The sequence below is a fragment of the Anser anser genome, assembly GCF_964211835.1.
Source record: "Anser anser genome assembly, chromosome: 21".
NCBI lineage: Eukaryota > Metazoa > Chordata > Aves > Anseriformes > Anatidae > Anser > Anser anser.
The window spans coordinates 9,542,989-9,565,657 of NC_139742.1; the positions used below are offsets into that span (position 1 = coordinate 9,542,989).

At 51.1% G+C, this 22,669-nt stretch overlaps 1 protein-coding gene across 3 annotated transcripts in view; it reads left to right on the forward strand.

Annotated features, from left to right (window-relative positions):
• The window catches only part of OLFM1 (olfactomedin 1), a 33,001-nt gene extending 25,351 nt beyond the window's left edge, over nucleotides 1-7,650 (forward strand). For all 3 annotated transcript variants that reach the window (XM_083806879.1, XM_083806878.1, XM_083806877.1), the window contains 2 exons: nucleotides 2,655-2,761; nucleotides 5,896-7,650. In XM_083806879.1, the coding sequence (XP_083663005.1) occupies nucleotides 2,655-2,761; nucleotides 5,896-6,570 (782 nt within the window). In that variant the 3' untranslated portion in view covers nucleotides 6,571-7,650. The remainder of the gene's footprint in view (nucleotides 1-2,654; nucleotides 2,762-5,895) is intronic.
• The last annotated feature ends 15,019 nt before the right edge of the window (nucleotides 7,651-22,669 follow it).

Consider the following 22,669-nt stretch of genomic DNA (forward strand, 5'->3'; position numbering starts at 1 on the left):
GTTCTGGGGAAAGGGGAGTGAAAACAGACCCTCCATGAGTGCCCCCAAGTCCCTTGGTCACAGGCTTCCCCCACGTCGTGCCCTCAGGCACGGCCACCAGAACGCGCTTCCCTCCTGCACATTTATCCCTGAGCGACTCGAGATGCTTGTAGCATTTCGGCGTCAAAAGGTCCCAGAAGGAAAATAAGCGGTGAGCGCAGCCTTTGCCTTTCTTGTGTTTAATGAAATATGGGAGACGGTCTGGGAGCCGTACGAGAACACTGCAGAGCGCGGTGGAAGCAGCAGGGCTGTAAGCAGGACCCTGGCCCCGAGCTCAGGACCACAGGGCTGGTAACCCTATGAGAGCTGCGTGGACCGAGCTCACCAGGGGCCAGGAAGCACTTGGCTCCAGGATCCTTTTCAAACTTTCTCTCTTGTATAAGTGCCTCTCGTAGATTTTCTCTGAGACAGAAAACACCTCGCCCTGCGTAAGAGCAGCCCTCTTGCACTGCTGAAGAGCTGTTGTGAATGTGCCTCCAGCTAAACGTGTATGAGATGTAGCCTCACTACGTTCAAACAACACTAGTTTACCCTTATCAGCTGCTGCTGCTTTTTTCCTTTTTTTTTTTTCCTTTTTTTTTTTGATCAATGAGCTTTTATACAACCTTTCTCTCCAGGGAAATGGAAGGAAAGAGATAAAGTGACAGCAATGTAGGGCGGTGATAATGGAAGGCAGCATTGAGCAGATCTGTGATTAGAGGAAGGCTGGTCCTCTGCAATGGGAATTTACCAGACATTAAGCATTTATTATTTTAACCCATTGCATCCCTTTGTCAATACCTTGCTCTTCGCCTGAGCTGAGAGGCTTTGAATGCATCAGCCAGGCAGAAGGACAAATTCCCCCTGCCATGGCTCGGTGAGGCCAGGGAAGCTCTCTGCTTTTTGGTGGGAGATCTCTTTGGCTGCTTGGTGTCTGAAGGCTGTGGCGAGACTGATGGTGCCCATGGCCATGTCATGCTGGTGCAGAACAGGCAAATCTTCATCTGTTTTATGTCCCAGGCTAAGGTGGCCCCTTTGCCCCTCATCTCGGAGCTGTGGTATGTGGATGTGTCCCGTGGCCGTAACTGGGAGCCCAGGGGGCTGATGAGACCAGGGTGAGGAGAAGGGCAGCCGGTGGGTAGTGCAGAGCTCCTGGGGCACGTACTTGGTGACCGAGCAGAAGGACCCTGCCCCGAGCTGGCCCAGCTCCCCGTGCCTTTCAGCAGCACCCCGCAGGCTCCCACCTGCTGGCCCAGCCCCAGACATCCCAACCCAGCACCTGGAGCATCCCCTCCAGCCCAGCACCGCGACCTTCCCCTTCCTCAGCATCCCAGGGGCATCCTCATCCCAGGAGAGAAACCAGAAACACCTGGTGAACTCCAGGGGCCGGCGTCCCCTTGCACCGCTGACCTTGGCAGGAGATGCTGCCGCCAGTCTGGGAATGTGTCCGGATTTTAAATGCCTGCTCCCGTAGCAACAGAGCCTTCAGCACCGGCTGCAGCCCCTCCTGCCGCATCCAGCTTGGTCTCTTTGCCTGTCATTACGTCGTGCACATATGCTGAAGTGCTGGCGTTTTGGGAGACCGGAATGGCAGCTTGGCTGAAACGTGGGGATATCGATGTAAAGAGGAAATTAATTGGTGTAGGGCTGCCTGCGATGCTGAGGCTGTAGCGTTGCGGGCATCTACTCATGGGTGTCCCAAAAGGGACGCTGGGTTCAGTGCCAGGGGACAGATAGGTGGAAGGAAAATTAGCTGCCATGGGCTGCCAGCATAGCAGGCTCACAGGGGAGAGGTGCTGCTGCCTCACCTGGTATTTATGGCTTAAAAACGCAGCCAGGCGCTTAGCCGGACTTGCAGATGTGCTGACATTAAGTTCAGGGGCATGAAACCAACAGGGTGAAGTGCTTCAAAACCCGGCCCTTCATTCCGAGCCCCGGGGTGCTGTGTGGGTGCACGTCCCCATCGGGGCGATGCTGAGGCTGGGCCCTGGAGGCTCCCGTGTGGCCTCCGTCCTCTGCTGCACCCGACGTCCCCTCCTGGGGCCAGCAGGGTTGCCACGGGGGGCTGGTGGTCTCAGGTGTCTCCTGAGCGAGCAGACATGGCTGAGAGCAGAGAAGGTGGCTGCTAGAAGCTGGTAAATGCTCTTCGCGAGGAAGAGATTTATATTGCCTATAATTTCCCACCTTTTTTTTTTCTTCTTCCCTGCATAACCTGTAACAAATGCACGTTTCCAGCAGGGCTGGAATAGACACGTCTGTCTTTTTATCTTGGCTGCACCCACTCTATTACGGCAGAAATGAGCAGAGCTATTCAGCTAATTTCTCCACCTGGCTGCTCGACCCTGGCTAACTCTCCTCATTTCCCATTCGAGCAGCGTGGCTGCTTCAGGAAAGCTTGTTTTCTTGGGGCAGTGTGATAAGGACACTTGTTATTAAGAGGCACGAAACAAACAAAAGCACCCGGCAGTTGTTCTCAGCCTAATTACCTCTAATTAAATAAAAACCGGCTTCCCATCAGCGGGGCACAGCACCCTGTGCTGGGGCCTGGCAGGCAGAGACCCGCCGCGAGAAGGCGCGGGCCCGGGCCGCGGAGGGTGTTGGAAATGGTGCTCACCAGCCTTGCACTCTTTTTCCAGCTTGTGGCAAGCTGACAGGAATCAGTGACCCCATCACAATTAAAACCTCGGGCTCCCGGTTCGGATCGTGGATGACGGACCCGCTCGCCCCGGAGGGAGAGAACAAGGTAAGAGCGCGGTGGCGACGTCCCCGTGGTCCCCCCTCCACCGAATCCGTGGAAAGCTCCTTAAATCCCAGCATCAAATCCCTGGTAGTGCCCCATGGTGCCTAATCCGTCTTGTGGAGCTCTGCCGACCTCGGCTGAGGGTGGGCAAGGGCAGGAGGATGAGGGGGGAGCAGCCCCACGCCGTGGTCCCTTCCCAGAGCAGGTGAACCTCACTGTGGCCACCGTGTGCTTGGTCTCAGACGTATCACCAAATCTGGGGATGGAAGATCAAATATTGGGTGTCTTGTCTGGATTTGGCAGCCCGGAGGGAGCTGGGGAAGAGCGGAGGGGCCCATGGTGCTGGCCCCTGCTGCTTTTCTGCTGCCTGTGTCCCCAGTACTGTCATCAAACTCCGTTTGTCCTCTGTCCTCCACCTGCAATGTTGTGAGGATTTAACTGACTGCAGCCAGAGAGAGATTCGTTTTGCTTTGTTTTGGTCTTTTTTTTTTTTCCTTTTTTTTTTTTCATTCAGACCATTCAATTTTGATCCCAAAGAGGTAGGAGGCCAATAACTGGCTGAAAATCAATCCAGGCTTCCCATGACTGATGGAATGGAAAATATCTCGAGTGTTTGCTGAGGATTTGCAGGCAGCAAAACAAAACAGAAACCACAGACCTTGGCTGCATGGCAATTCCCTCCTGCGTGAAGCAGCCTTCATCAAAAGATAGAGGCGCTGGCAAGGGCTGTGTCGGGGCAGCTATTTTGGGAGCTTGCCCTGCGATCGGCTTTCTGTAGCTAAGAGTGCACGAGGGATGCTCTGCAGAAGCCACCGCTGGGGGTGGCTCCGTGTGCCTGGAAGTGTGCAGCGATGAAGCAGCAGTGACTTGGGATGTCGGGCTAGTTCCTTCCAGCAAGCCAGCTTGGCTCCCCACTATAATACCTCTTTATTTTGCAATTATTAAACAAAGCATCACCCCATGAAGATCCTAATTTGGAAGTAGAACGGGAAGGTTTTACCCACATCACACACTGTTTTCCTCATCAGAAGGGACGGAGTTGTCCCCTTCAGGCTGTGTCTGCTGCATCCCTTGGCACTAACAGGGTTAGGCGTGATTTATACATCTGTAAAGGGAGAGCTGGGTTGCAGCTGAAGTACATTAATTACGTGCTAAAGATCTTCCCATGTCTTCAGAGAGTCTTATCTCAAAATGGATTTTTTTTTTTTTTTGCCCATGTCTTTTTCTGCAGTGTGTTTTTGTTGTGAGAGTACATAAGCAGTTTTCTCTGGACTGTATCTCAAGCTTCACAAGCGTGTGTGTGTGTGTATAATGTATAAATCTACCGCGAATTTTATTACAAACACAATCACCCAAGTGAACTTCATTGGCTACCTGGCGGAGTGGGAAACCGGTGATGGGGAGACACTGGCACTTTATCATATCCATCTTCCCTCGCCAGGCCCCGGGAGGTGTTTGGTGGTTTTCATGGTCATTTGTTCGTGTCATGAAATCATTGAACACAGCCAGGCACAATTGCAAGTCTCGCAGGAGCGGCGAGACAGCAGGTGGATGCTGAGCGCCGGGATTGATGTGTATTGGCAGGACAGTGCGGAGAAGGCTGCTCAGAGCCAGCCGGCACGACGAGGCACTGCTACCGATCAATCTCTGCTTCTCCAAAGCACGAAATGTCGTCGGATCCTGCCACCTTGCAGCACCAGCCTGATATACAGGGTCTGCTCTTGTGGTCTTCTCTTTGTCTCTCCAAAAACTGAGCACAATGCACTGACACGTGGAATTATTTAATGCCAAATAATGAAACAGGAGCAGCAGAGATACAGTCAGTTTTCAAGATTTTTTTGTAATTTCTCAAGCTATTTAGTTGAATGCAGACTTTTCATTAACCAAAGAGTGCTCTCCAGCACCATGTCCAACAGCAGAAGCTCTCCCAGGCTGCAGGTACTTCTCTGCCGTGGGCTCGGGGATATGTGTGGTTTTCTTCTGGTGCTTTGACAGCCATCCTCAAGCCTACAGCGGAGGTGTGAAGACCAGAGCAATTTGCCACAGGATTATTCTCTACCTCTGCAGTGTTTCTGGGAGGGAGGTCTGAAGTTTCCTACAAAGTTTTTGCAGACCTTACTTGGCCTTTCAAATACAGCAGCCCAAACATGTATGCACACATAGGCATGTGTAAATGTTTGTCTGCTGCTCTAATGGACCCTGGAGACAGCTGTATTGAGGCTCTGGTATGATCAGATTTTGCAAGGTGTTTGCAAAGGGAGCGTGCACTACAACATTACCCAAATCTGCATCCTTAAAGGCATTCCCCACTGCTATTTCATTTACCTCTTTACCTTCCTAAACGTTTTTTATAGGAAGCAGCTATCTCGTCTTTAGGCAGCAAAGGCATACAGGATGTCACTCGCTGGATGGATATTTCTTCTTTCTTCTTTGCCTCTGAATTGATTTCAAATGATGAAAGCTTTTGCTTTTCTTTCTTTTTTTTTCTTTTTGTTTTATTTAAGAAGTCTAGACACTGTCCCCAGTGAACCGGTGTTTAAGTCATGGTCTAAAATCTCTCCCCCATCTCCTGATAGCAAGATTTTGATGTCTTTGTCTTTTGTATTTCAGCAGCCTCGGTGTAAGCTTTTGATGCAGAAGTGTATGATTTTTAAACCAATATGGACTTTGCCTGCATTTCCCTGACAATGAGCGATTACGTTCATTGCTTCTGCGTGCCAAATTAACGGAGCTTTGCACAGCAGCTGCAATAATTTACTGAGTGCAATTGTGATGGGGCTTAGAGGCAGCATCAATGTAATGTGCTGGGTTTAGCCAGAGAAAGATGCTGATTGCCCTCTGGAAGGACAGTGCCAGCCCCCGGGGAGATGCCGGCTTACCTCTGGGAAAGCTTCGCTCTTCACTTGATTTCTTGGCTGATTTGGGGTGGCAGGCTGAGGTTTATTTCTGGGCGCAGGTGACAGGCTTTGGGCACGTGGTTTTCCAGCGGGTGGCTCGATGAAGCTGGCCTCCTCGCAGATTTAGCACCCAGCTCATTTTCTAGGGAGATGTGCGGGGGTGAAGAACCTCTCCCTGGTGGAGGGCTCGGGCAGCTCTCTGCTCTTTCCTAACCCCACCTTTTTCTGTTGCTCGCCCAGGTCTGGTACATGGACAGCTACCACAACAACCGCTTCGTCCGCGAATACAAATCCATGGCAGATTTCATGAATACCGACAACTTTACCTCTCACCGTCTCCCTCACCCATGGTCAGGCACCGGTCAAGTGGTCTACAACGGCTCTATCTATTTCAATAAATACCAAAGCCACATAATTATCAGGTTTGACTTGAAAACAGAGACCATTCTCAAGACTCGCAGCCTGGATTATGCCGGCTACAACAACATGTACCACTACGCCTGGGGCGGCCACTCGGACATTGACCTCATGGTGGACGAGAACGGGCTGTGGGCCGTCTACGCCACCAACCAGAACGCGGGCAACATCGTCATCAGCAAGCTGGACCCCAACACCCTGCAGAGCCTCCAGACCTGGAACACCAGCTACCCGAAACGCAGCGCCGGGGAGGCCTTCATCATCTGCGGCACGCTCTACGTCACCAACGGCTACTCGGGAGGCACCAAGGTGCACTACGCCTACCAGACCAACGCCTCCACCTACGAGTACATCGACATCCCGTTCCAAAACAAGTACTCGCACATTTCCATGTTGGACTACAACCCCAAGGATCGGGCCCTCTATGCCTGGAACAACGGGCACCAAATACTTTACAATGTCACCCTCTTCCACGTCATCAGGTCCGATGAGTTGTAGTCCATCCTTGTTTAGAAACTGATTTAGAAAAAAAAAAAATTAAAAAGGAAAAAAGGGAGAAACGAATTAAAAAGAAATACTAATATCGAGGAAACACACTTTAAATAAGTAAATAAATAAACAGCTGCCAAAATTAAGACCAACGTCATGGAGGATTATTCAGCATAAACCTGACAGATCAGCATTACCTCTACATTTCCAGAAGTCTGGCCCTGTGTTATAGACTCACGACTAACCATGTACTTGCAGCTGGAACTGCACCTGAAGAACCACTTAAGTTTGGGGTTTTGTTTTGTTTCTGTTCCGATAGCAAATCTATAGTACATACTAAAGCAGTAAGGCAATGACTGTTGGAAGTTTATCCTTGGGAGACTCGCTCTCTTCTGTGTGTGGGTTGCATGGACATTTTCCGACATCGCGGTCAGCTGTGATGGATGTGTGATTTGTATTTCTAAGCAGAAAAGCTGACCCGTGAGGAGCTCTCGCTGTCTGAACAAGACCTATCACAGGTTAGTTTTATTCGCCTTCCATTGCAGCTACTGTCTCTCAACTGTGTTCTTGTCACTTAGATTAACTGTGCTGAGACCCGAAGTAGCTCATGGATCTGTGTCTTAGTAACTATTAAACACGATGGTTTAAGTATGTATTATGAACAAGTTGTTGTACCCATATTGTTTGAACTTATGTATTCAGCAAATATATTGTATAATGTATGTCTGTTATTTACCAGAGGTGGCAAAACTTCGTATGTCCAGTTTATGCAATGAATGTTGTAAATGCAATGATGTAGTTTGGATTAATAAATGATGGTTTTGTTTCTAAAAAGAAAAAAAGATCAGTGTTCACCCTTATACACAGATAACCAATTTCATGTTGATAATTACAAGAATATTCTCTTACTGTTATAATATCTACATAGCATTATGGTGGTTGGAAATCGCTTCCGTGGAAATTCTGTGGCATCAGATTCCCATGGAAAGCTCTGTTTATGGAAGTGTGAAGGTAATTAATTTTTTTTAAGAGGAAAACTTTGTACTATCCACAGTTATCTAAGGAACAATAAAAATATTAGGAGACTTCCCTGCTTTGGTCATTGCGTGTTCTGTGTACGAGTGGCCAGGTGCATGGGGGCAGGATACAGGAAGTATTGTGGGGTTCGGGGTGATGGTTGAGCAACCGTCCTGACTTTCTTTATGTCTGGAATCAAGTACTACCTGATGCCCAGCTGCGGCTGGGAAGCAGAGGCTGGAGGCTTTGGCTCTCTCCTCTGCAGGACTCTCCTCGAGCTGCCTGGTGCAATTGGGTCCTTTTCCTTCTCAGGCACTTAGAGCGCTTCTCACCGTGATCTTGCTAGTCTTACACCAGTAAAAGTCTTCCATCTCATGCAGCCAGCACCGCAATGCTTATTATAACAAGCACCAGTTGCTGCTGGGGCCTGAGCACTCCACACAATCATTCATCCTGTTTTTGCCAAGGCGGAGACCTCACGGCGTTGCAGACTGCTGCAGTACAGCAGCACGCACCTCGAGATGATCCAGGGCATTTTTCCAGCTGAACACTCCTAAAGCTTTTAATATTTGGAGCTGAGGATGCCGGATGCTAACGTGCTCATCTCAAGCACCTTTAATAAATCCCACGCGTCCCTGCTATCCCCTCACACGTTTCTACCCTGTGCTCTCCCCACGGGCAGGGCTCTTTCTACCGGGAACCCTGCACCAAGTCGGGTCACTGCTGCCATTGCCCTGGGTCCCTGCAGGTGCCTGCAGGCAGAACAATGCTTAGCATGCTCCCACACTGCATGGGGAAAGGGAAAGGCCTCATCCTGCCTTCGCTGCCCAGCTAAGGAGCCCCTGTGCTACAGCTCACGTGCAGCTGGTGTGCTTGGGAGCCCTGCAAACGGTGCAAAGGTGCCATTAGACTATTGCCTCTTTTTCTGAGCAGCCTATTTTCAGCTAAGTGGTATGTGAACAGCTACGCTCGCTGCTGAGGTTCAGCCTTCAAACTCAACAGACTGGAGTGTTCGCGCCCTTGGAAGGAGAGAGGCTCACCGATGTCAGGAAATGGAATATAAGCAATGGGTGATTGCTGCTAATTGCGTGTGTGGATTTCAACCTCTCAGCCTTTGCAGAAGGTCCCTGCTGGGCTCTTCAGCAGGAGGAGAGGGGAAAGAAATTAAAAAAAAAAAAGACATTAAGTGGTTCCCAGAGCTGGATTAAACCATGAGCAATGAATGATCCTCCACATGCAGATGTCTGAGCTAGTTACATGGGTTTGAGATACTGCCCTGTGTCAGCACTGCTCCTCTTACTGAGATGTTGGCTGTATCCAGAATGGGAACATCTCTGAGGACTCATTTCTCTACTACAAACTATGTTTCTAGTGCACTGGACCATCACATTTGTGGAGATCTTCAATATATAGCAGTGGTTTTCCCTCCAAGAAGCTAGAAAGGGGGATAGACCCACAGTGTACTTGGCAGCAATATTGATTTTCAGTGTACAAGAGAAAGCTATTATTAAGCCAAAATACTTTAAGGCACCTACACTCACTTCTACTTAACAAATGCATTTCTTCAGTGCAAATTAACTTAAAGGGAGCACAGCATGTTTATAATTTTTAGAGCTGGATGCAGCAGCTGCAGGACTCAGTGGGGCAGATGCCTACAAGAAGGACTGAGCTTTTGCAGCAAGCCGAGCGTGCTCATGGATCAGCTTCTGTGTGTGTCGGGGTGTTCCTCCCGCACAGTCTTTCTGAAGTGTTGAATCGTAGCCACTGTCAGCTGCAGGACACAAAGGACTGCTTTTCGGTGTAGCCTATTGTCCCAGCAACTGGGCTTTGCAGACTCTGCTTCCTGCCCTCTTGCAAGCCACGGAGCTGAGCGCATCACGCTGAGCACCAGATGGGTCTTCTCGAGGACGTCTGTCGGTGCTCACAGAGGTTGTCCGAGCCAATCTGTGAAGTTCCAGGGAGGTGCACGTGGCTGTTTCGGGTATACTGATGCGCATAGCAGGGCACCACCCAAACCTGCTAGCACCAAAGCACTGGCGGGCCTCTTTGTGCACCAAATTACCCAAAGTCAGTTTTGTCATTAAGCAAGATTTGAGGACAAAAGAACAAATTTGCTTGAAAACATTGATCTGCAAAAAATAAATTGAATTACAGAAAGGCAAAATAATGCTGTTTGCTTTAGGGCACAGCTACATTTAGACTCTAATTTTCCTAGTGCAATTCGTTTAATACAAGACTCAACAGCACAAAATGTCCTTGAACACAACAAAGGCAGAGCAGCTCTTCTGTAACATGTACCCAAAGTTAATGAGATGAGAAAAGTGCTTTAAGGGGTGTACCTTTGTCCTATTTGCCTGTAGTGCAATATTCTATAAATGGATGCCATATGGTCATATAGTTAATGGTATGTATTACTTTTCAAGTGGATGAGCCAGTCAAAGACAAGTACGTCCCAGAGGATTGCTTTCTATAGCCTATGACTTAATTATTTGGTGCACGAGGCTTGCTGGTCCAAATTTAGTCATGGGAGTCAGCGAGTTACTTCAGAAAAACATCTGACCATACATTTGTATGTCTGTTTATGTGTTGTTAATATTTTACAAGGGATTAATTTAAAAGCGTATTACAAGGTATTTGTGGGTGTTTCAGTTGGACGGCGAGGAGCGTTGTGCTCAGAGGGCTCCGTAGCGCCCAGGGTCTGCTCCCAGCCCTACGAGTCCTGGCAAGGAATCTGAGCAAACAACAGCAGCTTTAATTTCGCCTGTCATGTTTCCGCTATCCTTTGTCCTTTGAGTCGGGTGAACACTGCTCTCCAGCTGGGGATGAATGGAGTATATCTGCTCGTGTTGTCACGAGGCTGGCTTCCATTCCTGCAGTTCCCCCAGCCCCAGTCCTTTCTGGCCCTCACCCTGGGACAAGGCCTCCTCCCTGCAGCCACAGTGCTTGTCCTGGAGGACACTGGCACAGCTTTGGGGCATGGCACGGCTCCTGCACAGCTACAGCCTCCTGGAAACTGGCTTGGTGCTGGCCAGCGTGGGCACCAGCAATGGGCTCGGCACCTCCGTGGAGAGATTGACCCTGGGAGTCCTGCAGTGCTTCAGGCTGCATCTGGTACAGGCGTAGCTGGCGTTGTGTGCATGGGGGAGCTCCTGTTCTGACACGCGGGATCCCTACATCCTTTCCCACCAGCAGCAAAGCCCATCGGGAGCACCTGTGGGCTATGAAATACAGCTCGGTGCTGCGATAGTGCACAGCCAGGCGGTCCCACTCCATTGTGTGCCGCTCACTCCGCACCTGGCCTCCAACCCGGGCAGGAATGCTGGCAGCTGCTTAGCATCGTCACAACACCGAGAGCTCAAAATTTTCCTTTCTTTCTTTGCTGTTACTTCTCTGACCTTCATTAGTTCTGCAAGCACCGAATGCAGAGCCCATATGGAGACAGTTATCATAAAAAAATGAATCCTGGCCCCTTAATTAGCTCCTCATTATCTGGGAGTTCCATATTGAAGCATTAAGATGTTGCAAGCAATTTGGTGAGTTTCCAATTAAAACTTTTTGGAATTGTTGAGCCTTTTAATACTTTGTGTTTACAAATTACCTTGGACCTAGACAAATACACACATTTCCTTCATTAGGGAAATATAGCTGAGGAGATGATAGCTATTAATATTAAATCCTTGGATTTAATAAAGTCATAAACTATGCCAATGACACTTTTTATACCTAACACAATAGAGATAACTCTCTGTGAATGAGTGCAGACGAGTAAGAATCATTAAGAGGGCAATTATGGGCTGATTTCCTAATAAGTCCACTTTTACAGCACAGTAACTATAAAAACAAATGTGCGCATCCCTCCTTATATCAATTTACCCTGGATAAGTCCCTGCCAGATGAGGGGAGGTGCTGAGCCCCTCTGTTTGTGCAGGGGCTGGCAGGAGTTTGCAAGTCTCAGCTCCTCCGGCAGCACGTTGCAGGCTCAGGCCCGTCATGAATAAATAAAAGCCAGATGGGCATGGATTATATTCGCTGTATTGCGCAAGCTGTTCACCGGAGGAGTGCAGCTCCAAGACATGAGTACATAAGAAAAATGGGTCTCTCCTACAAAGCACTGAGCTGCACAGACTTCGCCTGGGTTCCTCGGGTGCGTCTGCTGCCGGTGGCCCAAAAAAAGAGGGAGGTGGGCGGCCTCTTGGAAAGCCCAGGGCCGAGCTGTTCCCAGCGTCTGCGGAGCTGGGGCAGAGCAGGAGGAGGCAGCGCCGGAGCCACGGTGGCTCCCCAGTCCTGGGGTGAAGGCAGGATTAAGTGATTTGCCTAAAACCTCTTAAAAATGGGTCCCAAGCCATTTAGAAGACACGGCTGTCTCCACATCACACCCGGAGAGCGTACAGGAGGGACGTAGCCTGTCTGCAGCAGGCTTTAACCAAAACCTCAGCTGCGCCGAGCTTTAACCGACCGCAAACGGCTTCTTCCTCCTGCAAAGCAGTCCCCAGGCCCGGCAGGCTGAACAAGTTCACGGCCATTAAGAATCTTGTCTAATCACCCCAGGAAGGCTCTCCTCACCGAGGGGAGACGGCGAGGGAAGCGGCTTTGGCAGGGGCAGAGCTGCGAGGAGAGCTCAGCACCGTGCACGACGAGCATCGCCCCTCCGTGCGCCGTGCGCCGGGCTTTTGTTCTCAGCCTGCGCCGAGGACTTCTGATAATGTGGTGCTTATGTTCTTTGGGATGTTTTAAAGCCGTGAGCTGATCTGTATTGAACATGTCATTTGTATTCCCACGCTGTTTTTTAAGCAAATCTGTCAAATAAAACCAAAAAAAGAACGAGAGGAGGAATGCAAAGGAGGGCTTACATAAGGCGTTCGCTGCGCAGGCATCCACGGCCACTCCGGGAAGGGGCAGCTTCGTGACTTTGCTGTGCCCCAGGGGGAGGAACAAGGCACCCCGAGCAGCAGCTGCACCCCAGCACAGGGAGCAGCATCCCGGAGCACCAGCCAGCACCCAGGCGGGGGCTCAGGACCACTTCTCCATTTATCCACAGGCTGCTTCCTCCCTGCTGGCCCCCAGTGTCCTCGGAGCTTTGGGGTGGCCTCGCAGTGAATCAGCTCCCTCTCGACAGGCCAGGGCTGAGCTCTGCTTCTCACCTTCCTCCTGGCTTTTTGAACTGGCTTTTAAAGACCTCATCAATTCCAGGATATTTTTTTTATGCCTTTCTATGCATGCTTTCACATTTCTGAGGATCATACATTCTGAGGATCCAGCTACAAAGAAAAAAAGTGTCCACAGGCCAAGCAACACCTGCAGCAGCAGTGTGGGTCCTCCCTCAGACACACATCGAGTCCCAGCAAGGCAGGCAAGGGACCTTGGGGAAAGGAAACATAAATCTGCCATCTGTGGCAATTTAGCATTTACCAGTCATATTGCACTAGGGCACTGTCACTTTGAATGAATGTTAAAGCGTTCCCTCTCTGCGGCCCGAGCAGTCTCCTTTTCCCATCAAATTGGCCATGGCATGCCATAATAAAATAGACATACTGTGGCTGCGAAGGGTCACTCGGAGGGGCTGACATTAGCTCAGGGAGGTCCCCTTGTGCAGGAGGCATTCAATTAAAGTTTTATTGCAATTCTGCAATGTGAAGCCGCAAGGGTGAGTCTCGAGAGCTGTGCTGGGATTTTAAATTAGCAGCTGAGCACTAATTGCCACTGATGCTGGCCATGAGCACAGGGCAGTCAGCCCTGCTCAGCTGCAGGAGCAAGGTTCAGGGAAGCCCGGCGGTGGCACCAGGCTCCTGGTGGTGCTTCTCATGACCAGCAGCATGAGCAGGCAGAAGCATGGGGTGACCTGGGTGCAGGGATGGATGAAAGGATGCAGGCAGGGACGGGGCTTTCTGCAGTGCCGTGGTGAGGGAATGTGCGTGGATCTGGTGGCCCCGGGAGCCAGGGTTTGGGCAGTGCTTGGGGAGAAAAGTGGGAAGTGAAACTCGGGTGAGTCCTGTAATCCAGGAGGGGTTTGCATGAAGGAAAGGTGTGAGGTTAGGCTCAGCGTCTTTGAGCACAAATATTTGTGCTCTCAAACAAGATTTCCTCTTGCAAACACTGCTCGAGAGCTGGCAGCCTTCAGCTGCTGACCAACAGGCTGCATTGAAGAGCTCGGGCAAGAGCCGAGAAATGTCTCAGAAATTCCACAGTTCTGCTTTCTTGTCATTTCCCCCGACAGAGCAGGCAGAATCAGCACAAATCCATTTTCCTGAAGCCACACGCAGTTTTTTTGTTGCAGCGAGGAGAAGTCCAAGCTCAAGTTCAAAACCCCACTCGTGTCTGCAAGGGAAAGCAGCCCTGGGAAAGGCAGGGTGCTGTGCAGGTCCCACATTCCTGCAGAGCTTCCAGAAGTGCCCAACAGCTACAGACACAAGTGCTGCTCAAGTGCAGGTGCCTGTGGCACATCCTGGGAACCTGGGAAGACAGGAGGGAGGGAAAGCTGCTGCAAACGAGCAGGGCCCCGTGCCCAGATTTTAGCCATAACACTTTCTTTCAAAAACTCAATAAACCGGTGTTTTGCACAGGAAAAAACTGTCAGACTTTTAATTACCCAACATCGTTACTGCGTTATGATAATGAGAGCGAGTAGAGGCTGCTCCATGCCTGCCAGATGCTCACACCCCGTGCAACGCTCCCCCTCGCCACCCCAGCAAGCAGCAGGCGAGCGCTGCCCATGGCCGGCTGGGAGCCAGGGCGAGCATCCCCAGCACGAGCAAATCGGGGATAAAGAACTGTAAAACGTTCCAGTCTCGGGCATAAAAATAGCCTCTGAAGTTAAAGCAGATGGGATAAAAGCTGCGTAAGGGCAGTCAGCCCTCGTGCACCAGGGCACATGATGGTTGTCAGCTAAGGGTCAGGCAGAGATTTGTCCTAGGGGTGATGCTACCTAATGGGCTGTGTTAGGAGCTGTGCTGCCTTCTGCTGAAAGCACACAGCGGTCGCTGCTTCTGGAAACAGGCTACCAGACCTGATAGTCCTCAGCGTTGTTCTAAGATGTTTTGCATTTTAAATATTAGATGCGGTATTAATATTATAATTCCCATCTGTTAAATCACTATTGGAAGTATGCTGCTAGGGCAAACACTCACACCCTGCCCTGATCCTCATGGGAGCCCTTGGGTGCTCCTGAGGCTGCAGCTGTGCCATGGGAGCGCTCCCAGGGGTGCCTCCAGTGCTGCTGTATGGCCAGCCAGGAGCAGGGGCTGCATGTAAGCACAGGGGAGAAAAAGTACAAAACTGGGGAACTTGGATCACTTTACCCCATAGCAACAAGCCTGTTCAACAGGAGGAGCGTGTTCGCAGCAGATCCCTAAAAAAGGAGCTGTTAAAATAAACATTGGCATATCTCACACCTCCCTCTTCCCTGAAGGACGCTCTCTGGAAGCACATGTGGACAAAGTAGGGAAGGGAAGAGAAGGAAAATCGTGATGGAAGGGAAGATTAGAGGTACTCTAATTAAGTGCTGAAATTAATCCTCTGTTGTCTTTCACTATGTAATATGTTTAATCATTACAGCTTCTCTGTTGTTCGCTGATGAATCCAGCAGTCTCTTTCAGAGCATCTGGTCATATTATTCCCTTGCTTAATGATAGCATAAAAAAAAAAATTAAAAAAAAAAAAAAAAAGGAATAAAACCAAGTATTTTGTGTAAAGCATTTGCCCTAGATATGGAAAGCCATCCTGCCGGCAGGTGATGCAGAGGCCCTGCAGGCAGAGCCCGCAGCGCTGCTCGCCCCTGTGCCTGCAGCCCTCGCTGCACCCGGAGCATCCCCAGCCCAAGGAGGAACTCCACCATCGGGACCAAAAACCCCGTCAGTACAGCAGTGTGTTGTTAGCGTGCTTGTAGAGGTGAGAGTTCATCGCTGGAGGAGATAAAAGGCCTCTCTAAGAGCACCCCTCTGGCTCTGAGGTAGATGGCTGGGTTCAGGGTTTTCCCCCTTTCCATGTGTCGCCTCCCTATGCAGAGGGAGAAAAAAAAAATCCCATTTTTCTTCTTGATTCGGATTCCTGGAGGCTTTACGAGTCTGTGCTGTGCTGTCAGGCCCTCTGGAGGTGGAGGTGTCTGTGCTGGGGCAGGCGATGTCCCTTTGTCCCAGGGCTGTGCAGGGGGGTGAACCAGCCCACGGCCCCTGCAAGAACCACGTGCAGCAATAACCCAGCGCCTCCACCAGATTTGAGCTTCAGCTTCCCCCCCCGATCTGGATGAGCACTGACTCCATGCAGAACAGCACGTGCCACTTGGAAACCCCCAAATTTTCTGTGTGCATGCAGATAACATTACACACCACAGTCGCCTTGCCTCCAGTGACACCACAGGCCCAAGCAGAGTCCTTTAAGTGTGTGTTGGTCTTCCAGGGAAAGCCAGGACAATGCTAGTTTGGAGTCAGAATCACATTTGCATTAGCTTCCCTTACTCCTTCTCCTCTTTTTTTTTTTTTTTTCCCCTTCATCAGAGCAGCCCAAAACACCAACATGTCACCGTGACTGCAGAGTAACTGAAAATGTGACATGATTAGAGATCAGGACAGTAATGAGACAGTTTATCTTCCTTACACATACAGCACTGGATGAGCTACTGGGAAATAAAAAAAGCTTCAATAAATCATATTGCCTCTGCCGTGGAAGTAATAACAGCAGCAGCCCCGGTGCGGTGCGAGGGCTGCTCTGACCCCAGCTCCTGCAGCCGGTCCCTGCTCCGTCCCCCTGCCTGCGGGCACCTGGATGCAGGTGCAGGGGATGCTCAGAGCCATGCACAGGGCTTTAAATCCCCATGCCTATGGGGTTCACCAACAGGCTTTGTGCTCTCCTGGGTTGGTGTGCACTGCTTTCTTATTTTTAAGGAGGTTTTGCCCTGGGAAAGCATCTAAGTGTAACGGGGCGTGAAGAAGGCTGGTGTGTAAGTGCAGTTCAGCAATGCTATGAGCGCTTAGCCAGACTTCTGTTCTTCTTTGCTTTCCCTTGCCAAATCCCAATTTCTCCCTGAAAACATGAATGTGAGGACTCTTTGCGCAAGCCCAACCGCATTTGGTGGAGCGTTGCCTGCAGTGAGCTCGGCTGCACGAGGAGCAAATTGCAACCCCCCCTGCAGCACCGTGCAGCGCAGGACCCGCAGCCGGGTGGGCACGCTGGTGCTTTGTCTCCTCCGTCCCTGGGAGGCCACCACAGCCCAGCAGACGTGGGTGGCACGGCCCTTGCAGCCCCGTAAGGGACCTGCCTCCGCAGGGCAGAGCTCCAGCCGATGCTGCAGGTGGGACACCCCGTCCTCTCTTGCATAACCACTGGGCGGAAGAAAAGCGGCTCCTAACGACTTCCCACTCACATGTCCAACCCTCTGCGAATGGCTTCTTGCCCTGGTTGAACAGAATATTGTGAGACTGCCATAAATAGGTAGCAATCAAATAATGCTGCAGCCCACTCCCATCTGCTAGCTACAAACCCTGCCCAAATGGAAGCAACAGAGAGCTGGGAAGAATGGCTGCAGCCTGCGCTGTACCCTAGGCGCTGGCACCTGCTTTGTGCTCCGTGCCCCTTGCATGCTGTTGGAGCAGGAACCTGTGTCCAGCCCCTCTCTGGAGCCAGGAGGAATTGCTGGTAGCTGATAAATGTGCTGGAGTTCAGGCATCTGGCTGACAGAGTCACGCATTTGCTTTATAACGTGATATTGGCAATGCTAAAGGAAAGCGCTGAAGAAAAATGAAACCAGATAGTGGGGAAAATGTGTAAAACTTAATTCAGGCTTGCATCACTTTGAACATGACCATGTGGGCATAGCTTATAAAAAAACAGCAAGAGAACAGTCCTTCTGCTGGAAGAAGATCAGAACACAGCACGGAGAAGCCAGGGCCCCTTTGCAGCACCTGCACAAGCTCTGGGTGCTCTGCACTTGCACCGGGACGCCCTCAGGGACCTGCCTGCAGGAGACGGGTGCCCACCCATGGCCCTGAAGCGATGGGGGCTGCTCAGCACCTCTGTGGTGTGAGCAGGGTGCCCCTAGCCCTGCCCCTGTGGGTGCACACCTGGGCGTGATGAATGGGGAGGGGGCGCTGGATAAATGGCTCTGGTGCTGCAAAGGGGGTGTGATACTGATGCCAGAAGGGGTTTGGAAGTGGGGGACATGTGTTCAAGTAGCGGTGGGCAGGAGGAAGAACATAATCAGCAAAGGCAGAATTAAAAAAAAAAAAAAGATTAATCACAAGGAGCCTTTTCATCTGCTTTTTCTGGCTCTTCTGCCTGACAAGTTTTAGCACCATAAGCTCCAGCTGATCTGCAGCAAATCCCTGGGGTGCGAGGGGCAGGAGAGGCAGGACGGGCTCCGCTCACACCCCTCCCCAGCCCCAGCGAGCCCACCGCCCCCGGGGCCTTGGGCTTCTTGTGCCTGAGATGCAACCGACAGCCAGCGTGGTGGTGCCTTTGCTCATATCCTCTGGCAGCAGCGTTGCTGCAACCGGAGCAGACGATGCGGTGCTGGGCGGATTTGGGACAGGGTCCTGTGTGGGGCGAGAGCAGCCTCCCCTCCGAGCCCCCATCCAAGCCGGGGCTGCTCCGAGCAGAGACCTTGCAGGGCGCGGGAGTGCTGATTCATCTCGCCGCCGCCTGAGACAGGAGAACATCTAATTAAGTCCGCGGCACATAAATAAATGTACGAGGTATAACCTCAGGAGCAAAGAACAGCCCTGGAAACTCTCAGAATTGCACAATGTGCTTTTCCGCCTCCCCGGCAGGGCCTGAGCTCGCCTCTGGGGCTACCCCTTTGTTTAGAAAATATCAAAGAGTGGAATATTTTTTTTTTCTGTTGCGCTGTTAGTCTTTACATTAGAATTCGGCAATTTTCTCTTTTCCCTGCAGTTTGGCTGTGCCTTGGGTGCACCTTTGACAACATTTCAGTTCTGACCTGGAGCCGGGCCCAGTCTGCAGCGGCTCAGGGGGTGCGTGGGGTCTGCAGCCCTCTCCCGAGGAGAAAACCCACAGCAAGCCCGACACGAGCAGCAAACAAGCAATTGCCAGCGCTGCGCTAATTGCCAGCACCCTCCGGTATTAATGGCACAGCCGATGCGCCTGCAGCTGCAGGCCGGCACCAGGCTCCACGTTTTAATTAAGCTTCATTAAGTGGACTTTGCATTTTGCTTAGATTTTTGTCCAGTCCCGGCTCAGCCCTGGGGAGCGAGCTCGCAAGGAGCCCGGGCTTGGGGCTGGGATTTATTCGGCTGCTTCTTCAGCGACTGCGATGCCCCAGCTTCGTGCCGAGGCTGTGAAGGCCCTGCCCTGTCCCCAGGCACCCTTCTGGGCCTTGCAAACCTCTGGCAGCCGCTTGACACTGTTTTCCCAGACCGAGCAGATGCCTGAGACCGGGCAGAGCCTCCCACATCGCCTCTTCCTGGTGGAAGGCTCTCCTTCCCACACCTCCATCCATCACTTCTTTATGGCCCCCTTCCTCTTCCAGCTCTCACCGCTGACATCCAAAAAGAGACCTTTGTTGTGTTTGCATAAAAGCTGCGGTGCTCCGGAGCACCCAGCCGGTTTATTTTTGTGGCCTAACGAGGTTTGTAAATGACCACCTTGGCAAGGAGCTGGGGGCACTTGCAAGAAATGAAATCCCTCAGTGTCCTTCTGCTGCATGCAGTGCTCGTTAGGGCTTTTATGGGGCCACCTCCACCCCGAGCCTACATTAAAGTGATGGGAAGAGTCCTGGCCTGCCAGGACTGGGCTGATCCTGTCCTGTGGTCCCACGGGAGCTGCGTGGCCCCATAGGAGCAGGAGCAGGAGGCTCCCAGGAGCCTGGCACTGCCCCACGTTCCTCCTCCTGACGGGCTCAGCAAGCGGGTCTGTAACACCCCGTGATAATTCGGGACAGGCTTGCCTGCCAAAACCCCATCTTGGCGTATTTTTGAGCCAGCAAAACACTAATCATCACCAGTGGTACGGCTGATTAAAGAAAATCTTGAAGTTCTTGCATTGAACATGAGTAATAATAACGTATCCCTCTGACTCTTCCAAACAGGGGTCTGGGAGATTACCACTAATCCTGTAATATATGCACATATCCCACTGCTTTCCACTGCCTGGCAATTTTCAGACGTGCTGTAGCTCCAGCCCACGTCGCAGCCCATGCTGGCTGCGCAGGAGCTTTCTGTGTCCCAGTCTCAGAGGCATCTGCCTAATTGCACCAGCAATATTTTTTTTAATTTTTTTTTTAATGTGCTATCCTGCATTGCCTACGTCTGATAAGGTCAAAACCACCTTGAGGACAGCTGCTCGGCTGTCTGTTTTGGTTTCCCCTCCCCTGGATCCAGGGAGGATGCAGCTGCTGTGACCTTTTACGTAAACCCAGCTAAAGGTGATCAGGAAATCCACGTGTATTTCCCAGAGTGGTTTGAAGGAAGGAGCACGGATGTGTTTTGTCTGTAATACTCTCTTCCAAGGAATCGCTCGCAGGGTAGCAGGGCTGTTCACTTCTTTTCACAAAAAATGAAGGTAAGTGAAGCAGAGCACGTCTATCTCCAGGAAGAACTTCTCCAAGATTTCCCTTGGAATTTTGCAGCCAGAAATTGAAGGAAAGGAGGAGCAACCAACCTGGTCTGTGGTGTTCAGCTAGGAAGGTTTTTCTTCTACCTGTTTTTTTTTTTTTTTTTTTTTTAGTGTTACGACTAATGGTGTTGAAGAGATGAAAAACAAAGGCAGGTTTTCCAAGGGCTCCTTGCAACCTCAGAGCTCAGTCGCAGTGATGTGGTGGAGATTCCCATGGCCTCGTCCATGCTATAGCCATGAGACCAGGAGCCCCAAAATGCTGCTGGGCCCCCCTGTGGGATCCCACCCAGCACCGAGCCTGCTGCAGTCCGTGGTCACCTCCACCAATGCAATGGTCTGGGAGGAAGGAACCAGATTTGGGAACCGGTGGCTGCGAAAAGCTACACTGACCCACTTTCCTCTGGATGATGGATGCAGGGACTGGTAAGAGCTCCATAGCAACTGGATGCGCACAGTTTAATTATTAAATCCCCATAGTGCTCCCCTGCAAAGATAAATGGAGCCGGGATATTTTCACCACTTGCAGCCATTAGAAAACCTCTATATTTAGAAGGTCCTGCTCCATTTTGCTGTGTGCCAGGCAGCAGCAAAGCTTGAGGACAATGCTTTGGGGGAGTGGGTCTGGGCCACGCGTGTCCTTCCAGGAAGGTTTGTAAGCCTGAGGGGTCTGGTGGCCATACAGTGGCCCTTTGGGTTTTCCCTTTCTTCCATGCTAAGCATGTGGTAGATTCCCTTGATCAACGGTGGCATTTTACACCCTTGTGGCCCTGGTGCAAGTAATAGTACCAGGTATAATGGAGTACCCAGTAACCCCATCCCAGATGTCAACCCCAAATGGCGAGGCAGGTCCGGAGGTGGTGTTGGATCGCTGTGCATCAGCCACGAAAGATTTGAGAAAGAGCAGGCAGCACCTGAAGACCTGTATTATTGAGGTTATTTTTTATCGTTCAGGCTCTTCCCTATTCATCTTTTGTTTCAGCTCCTCACAACAGCTCAGGTCAGCTCTTATTATATTCCAGCTGTCCTTCCCATCCCCTGGCACTCAGTATTCAGACGCAGACGGCAAGAACTTTTAGATGGCATGATAAATAAAATAGATGCTATTATTAAAGCACTGTCCTGTTTTCTGCTGCCATGGTATCTCTTGTCTTGTCTGGCTTATTGCTGATGTCTTCTGTCAGCCCAGCTTGCCTTTCTCGGGTGTTTGATTTATAGTCCAGGGAAACAGAGCAAAAACATGGGGAAATTGCAAATGAGGGTGCCAGGAGGAGCACGGACAAGGAGACAAAAAGCGACTGATGAGGATGTGCAGATGGGTGCTTCTGCTGCTACCCTGCGGCCAGGGACAGTGTTCAGGGAGGTGGTGGAGGTGGGGAAGGCACAGGGTGCATGGAAAACCAAGTGGTTTTTCTCTGGGGCTCTGGCTTACAGTCTCTGACCCAGGAGAATAAACCCTGGAGCAGGGCAATCCCTGCTCCTGCATGGGGAGAGAGGAGCTCCAGCATGGGGCGGCATCTGTTCCTAAAGGTGCAGGCAACAGCCACCAGTGCCTAGATCCAGCAAGAGCACGGCACCCAGCAGCCAGACCTTCAGCTGGTGCAAATATGCCCCGTCCCTTCTGCTTCAGGGAGTTTGTCCTCTTTCGTGGCCGTGTCTGCAGCCCGACGTGGGGACGTGCAGGCAGGATACGCAGCCCCACAGCTGAGAAACCACGGGGTGCTGCCTGCGCCGAGAAGCTGTCCTTGCTGGTAGAGGCTGCAGCTCTGCAGGACGCTATTTTCATTACCGTGTCTGAGGCTCGTGATAATTGAAAGCTGTTCCACCCGGGCCCGCTGCCTCCCCAAACTGCAGGCGCCTCTCACTCATCGTTCCTCCTGCCAACCCGAAACCTGGGAGGGACGTGCAAGTGCCAAGAAAATCGCCCCTGATTTTTGGTGCCTTTCACTGCAAACCTCACGAGAGCAGGGCTGGGATGGGGTCTCATGTCCCTGGGATGTGGGACCCTGCCTGCCCCCACAGCAGAGCAAACTGGGGCATAGGAGCAGCCGTGTGCAGGGGAGGGAGAACCTGCCCAATGGGTTCCTGAAATCCTCCCCAAAATTCAGGGAGAAGATGAGAAATGCGGATTTGGGTTAGTTTGAAATGAAAATTAAACTACTGAGTTGTTTCATCCCCTCGCACTGAGCAGCATAGGAATTCCTGAGGAGGTTTTGAGGCAGATGCTGCCCCTTTAATCTGGTGTTTTGGCCAGTTATACACACGCGCGCTCGTCCTGCTTGGATTACACTTCTGCTTCAAGGATTACAGTTCAAATCCAGCAGTGCCTTTAATGCCCAGCACTGGGCAAAGAAGCTGACATTAATATATTTCAGGAGCGCAAAAACACAGACGGAGGGTGAGTCATTATAAAGTATGATGTAGGATTATAACGCGAGTTGGAGAAATCAGACGTACTGGTGCATTCCCAGCTGTGTATTTTTCTTGGGCCACGTCACCCACTCGTTGATCAGGTTTTGGATTCTAGATAATT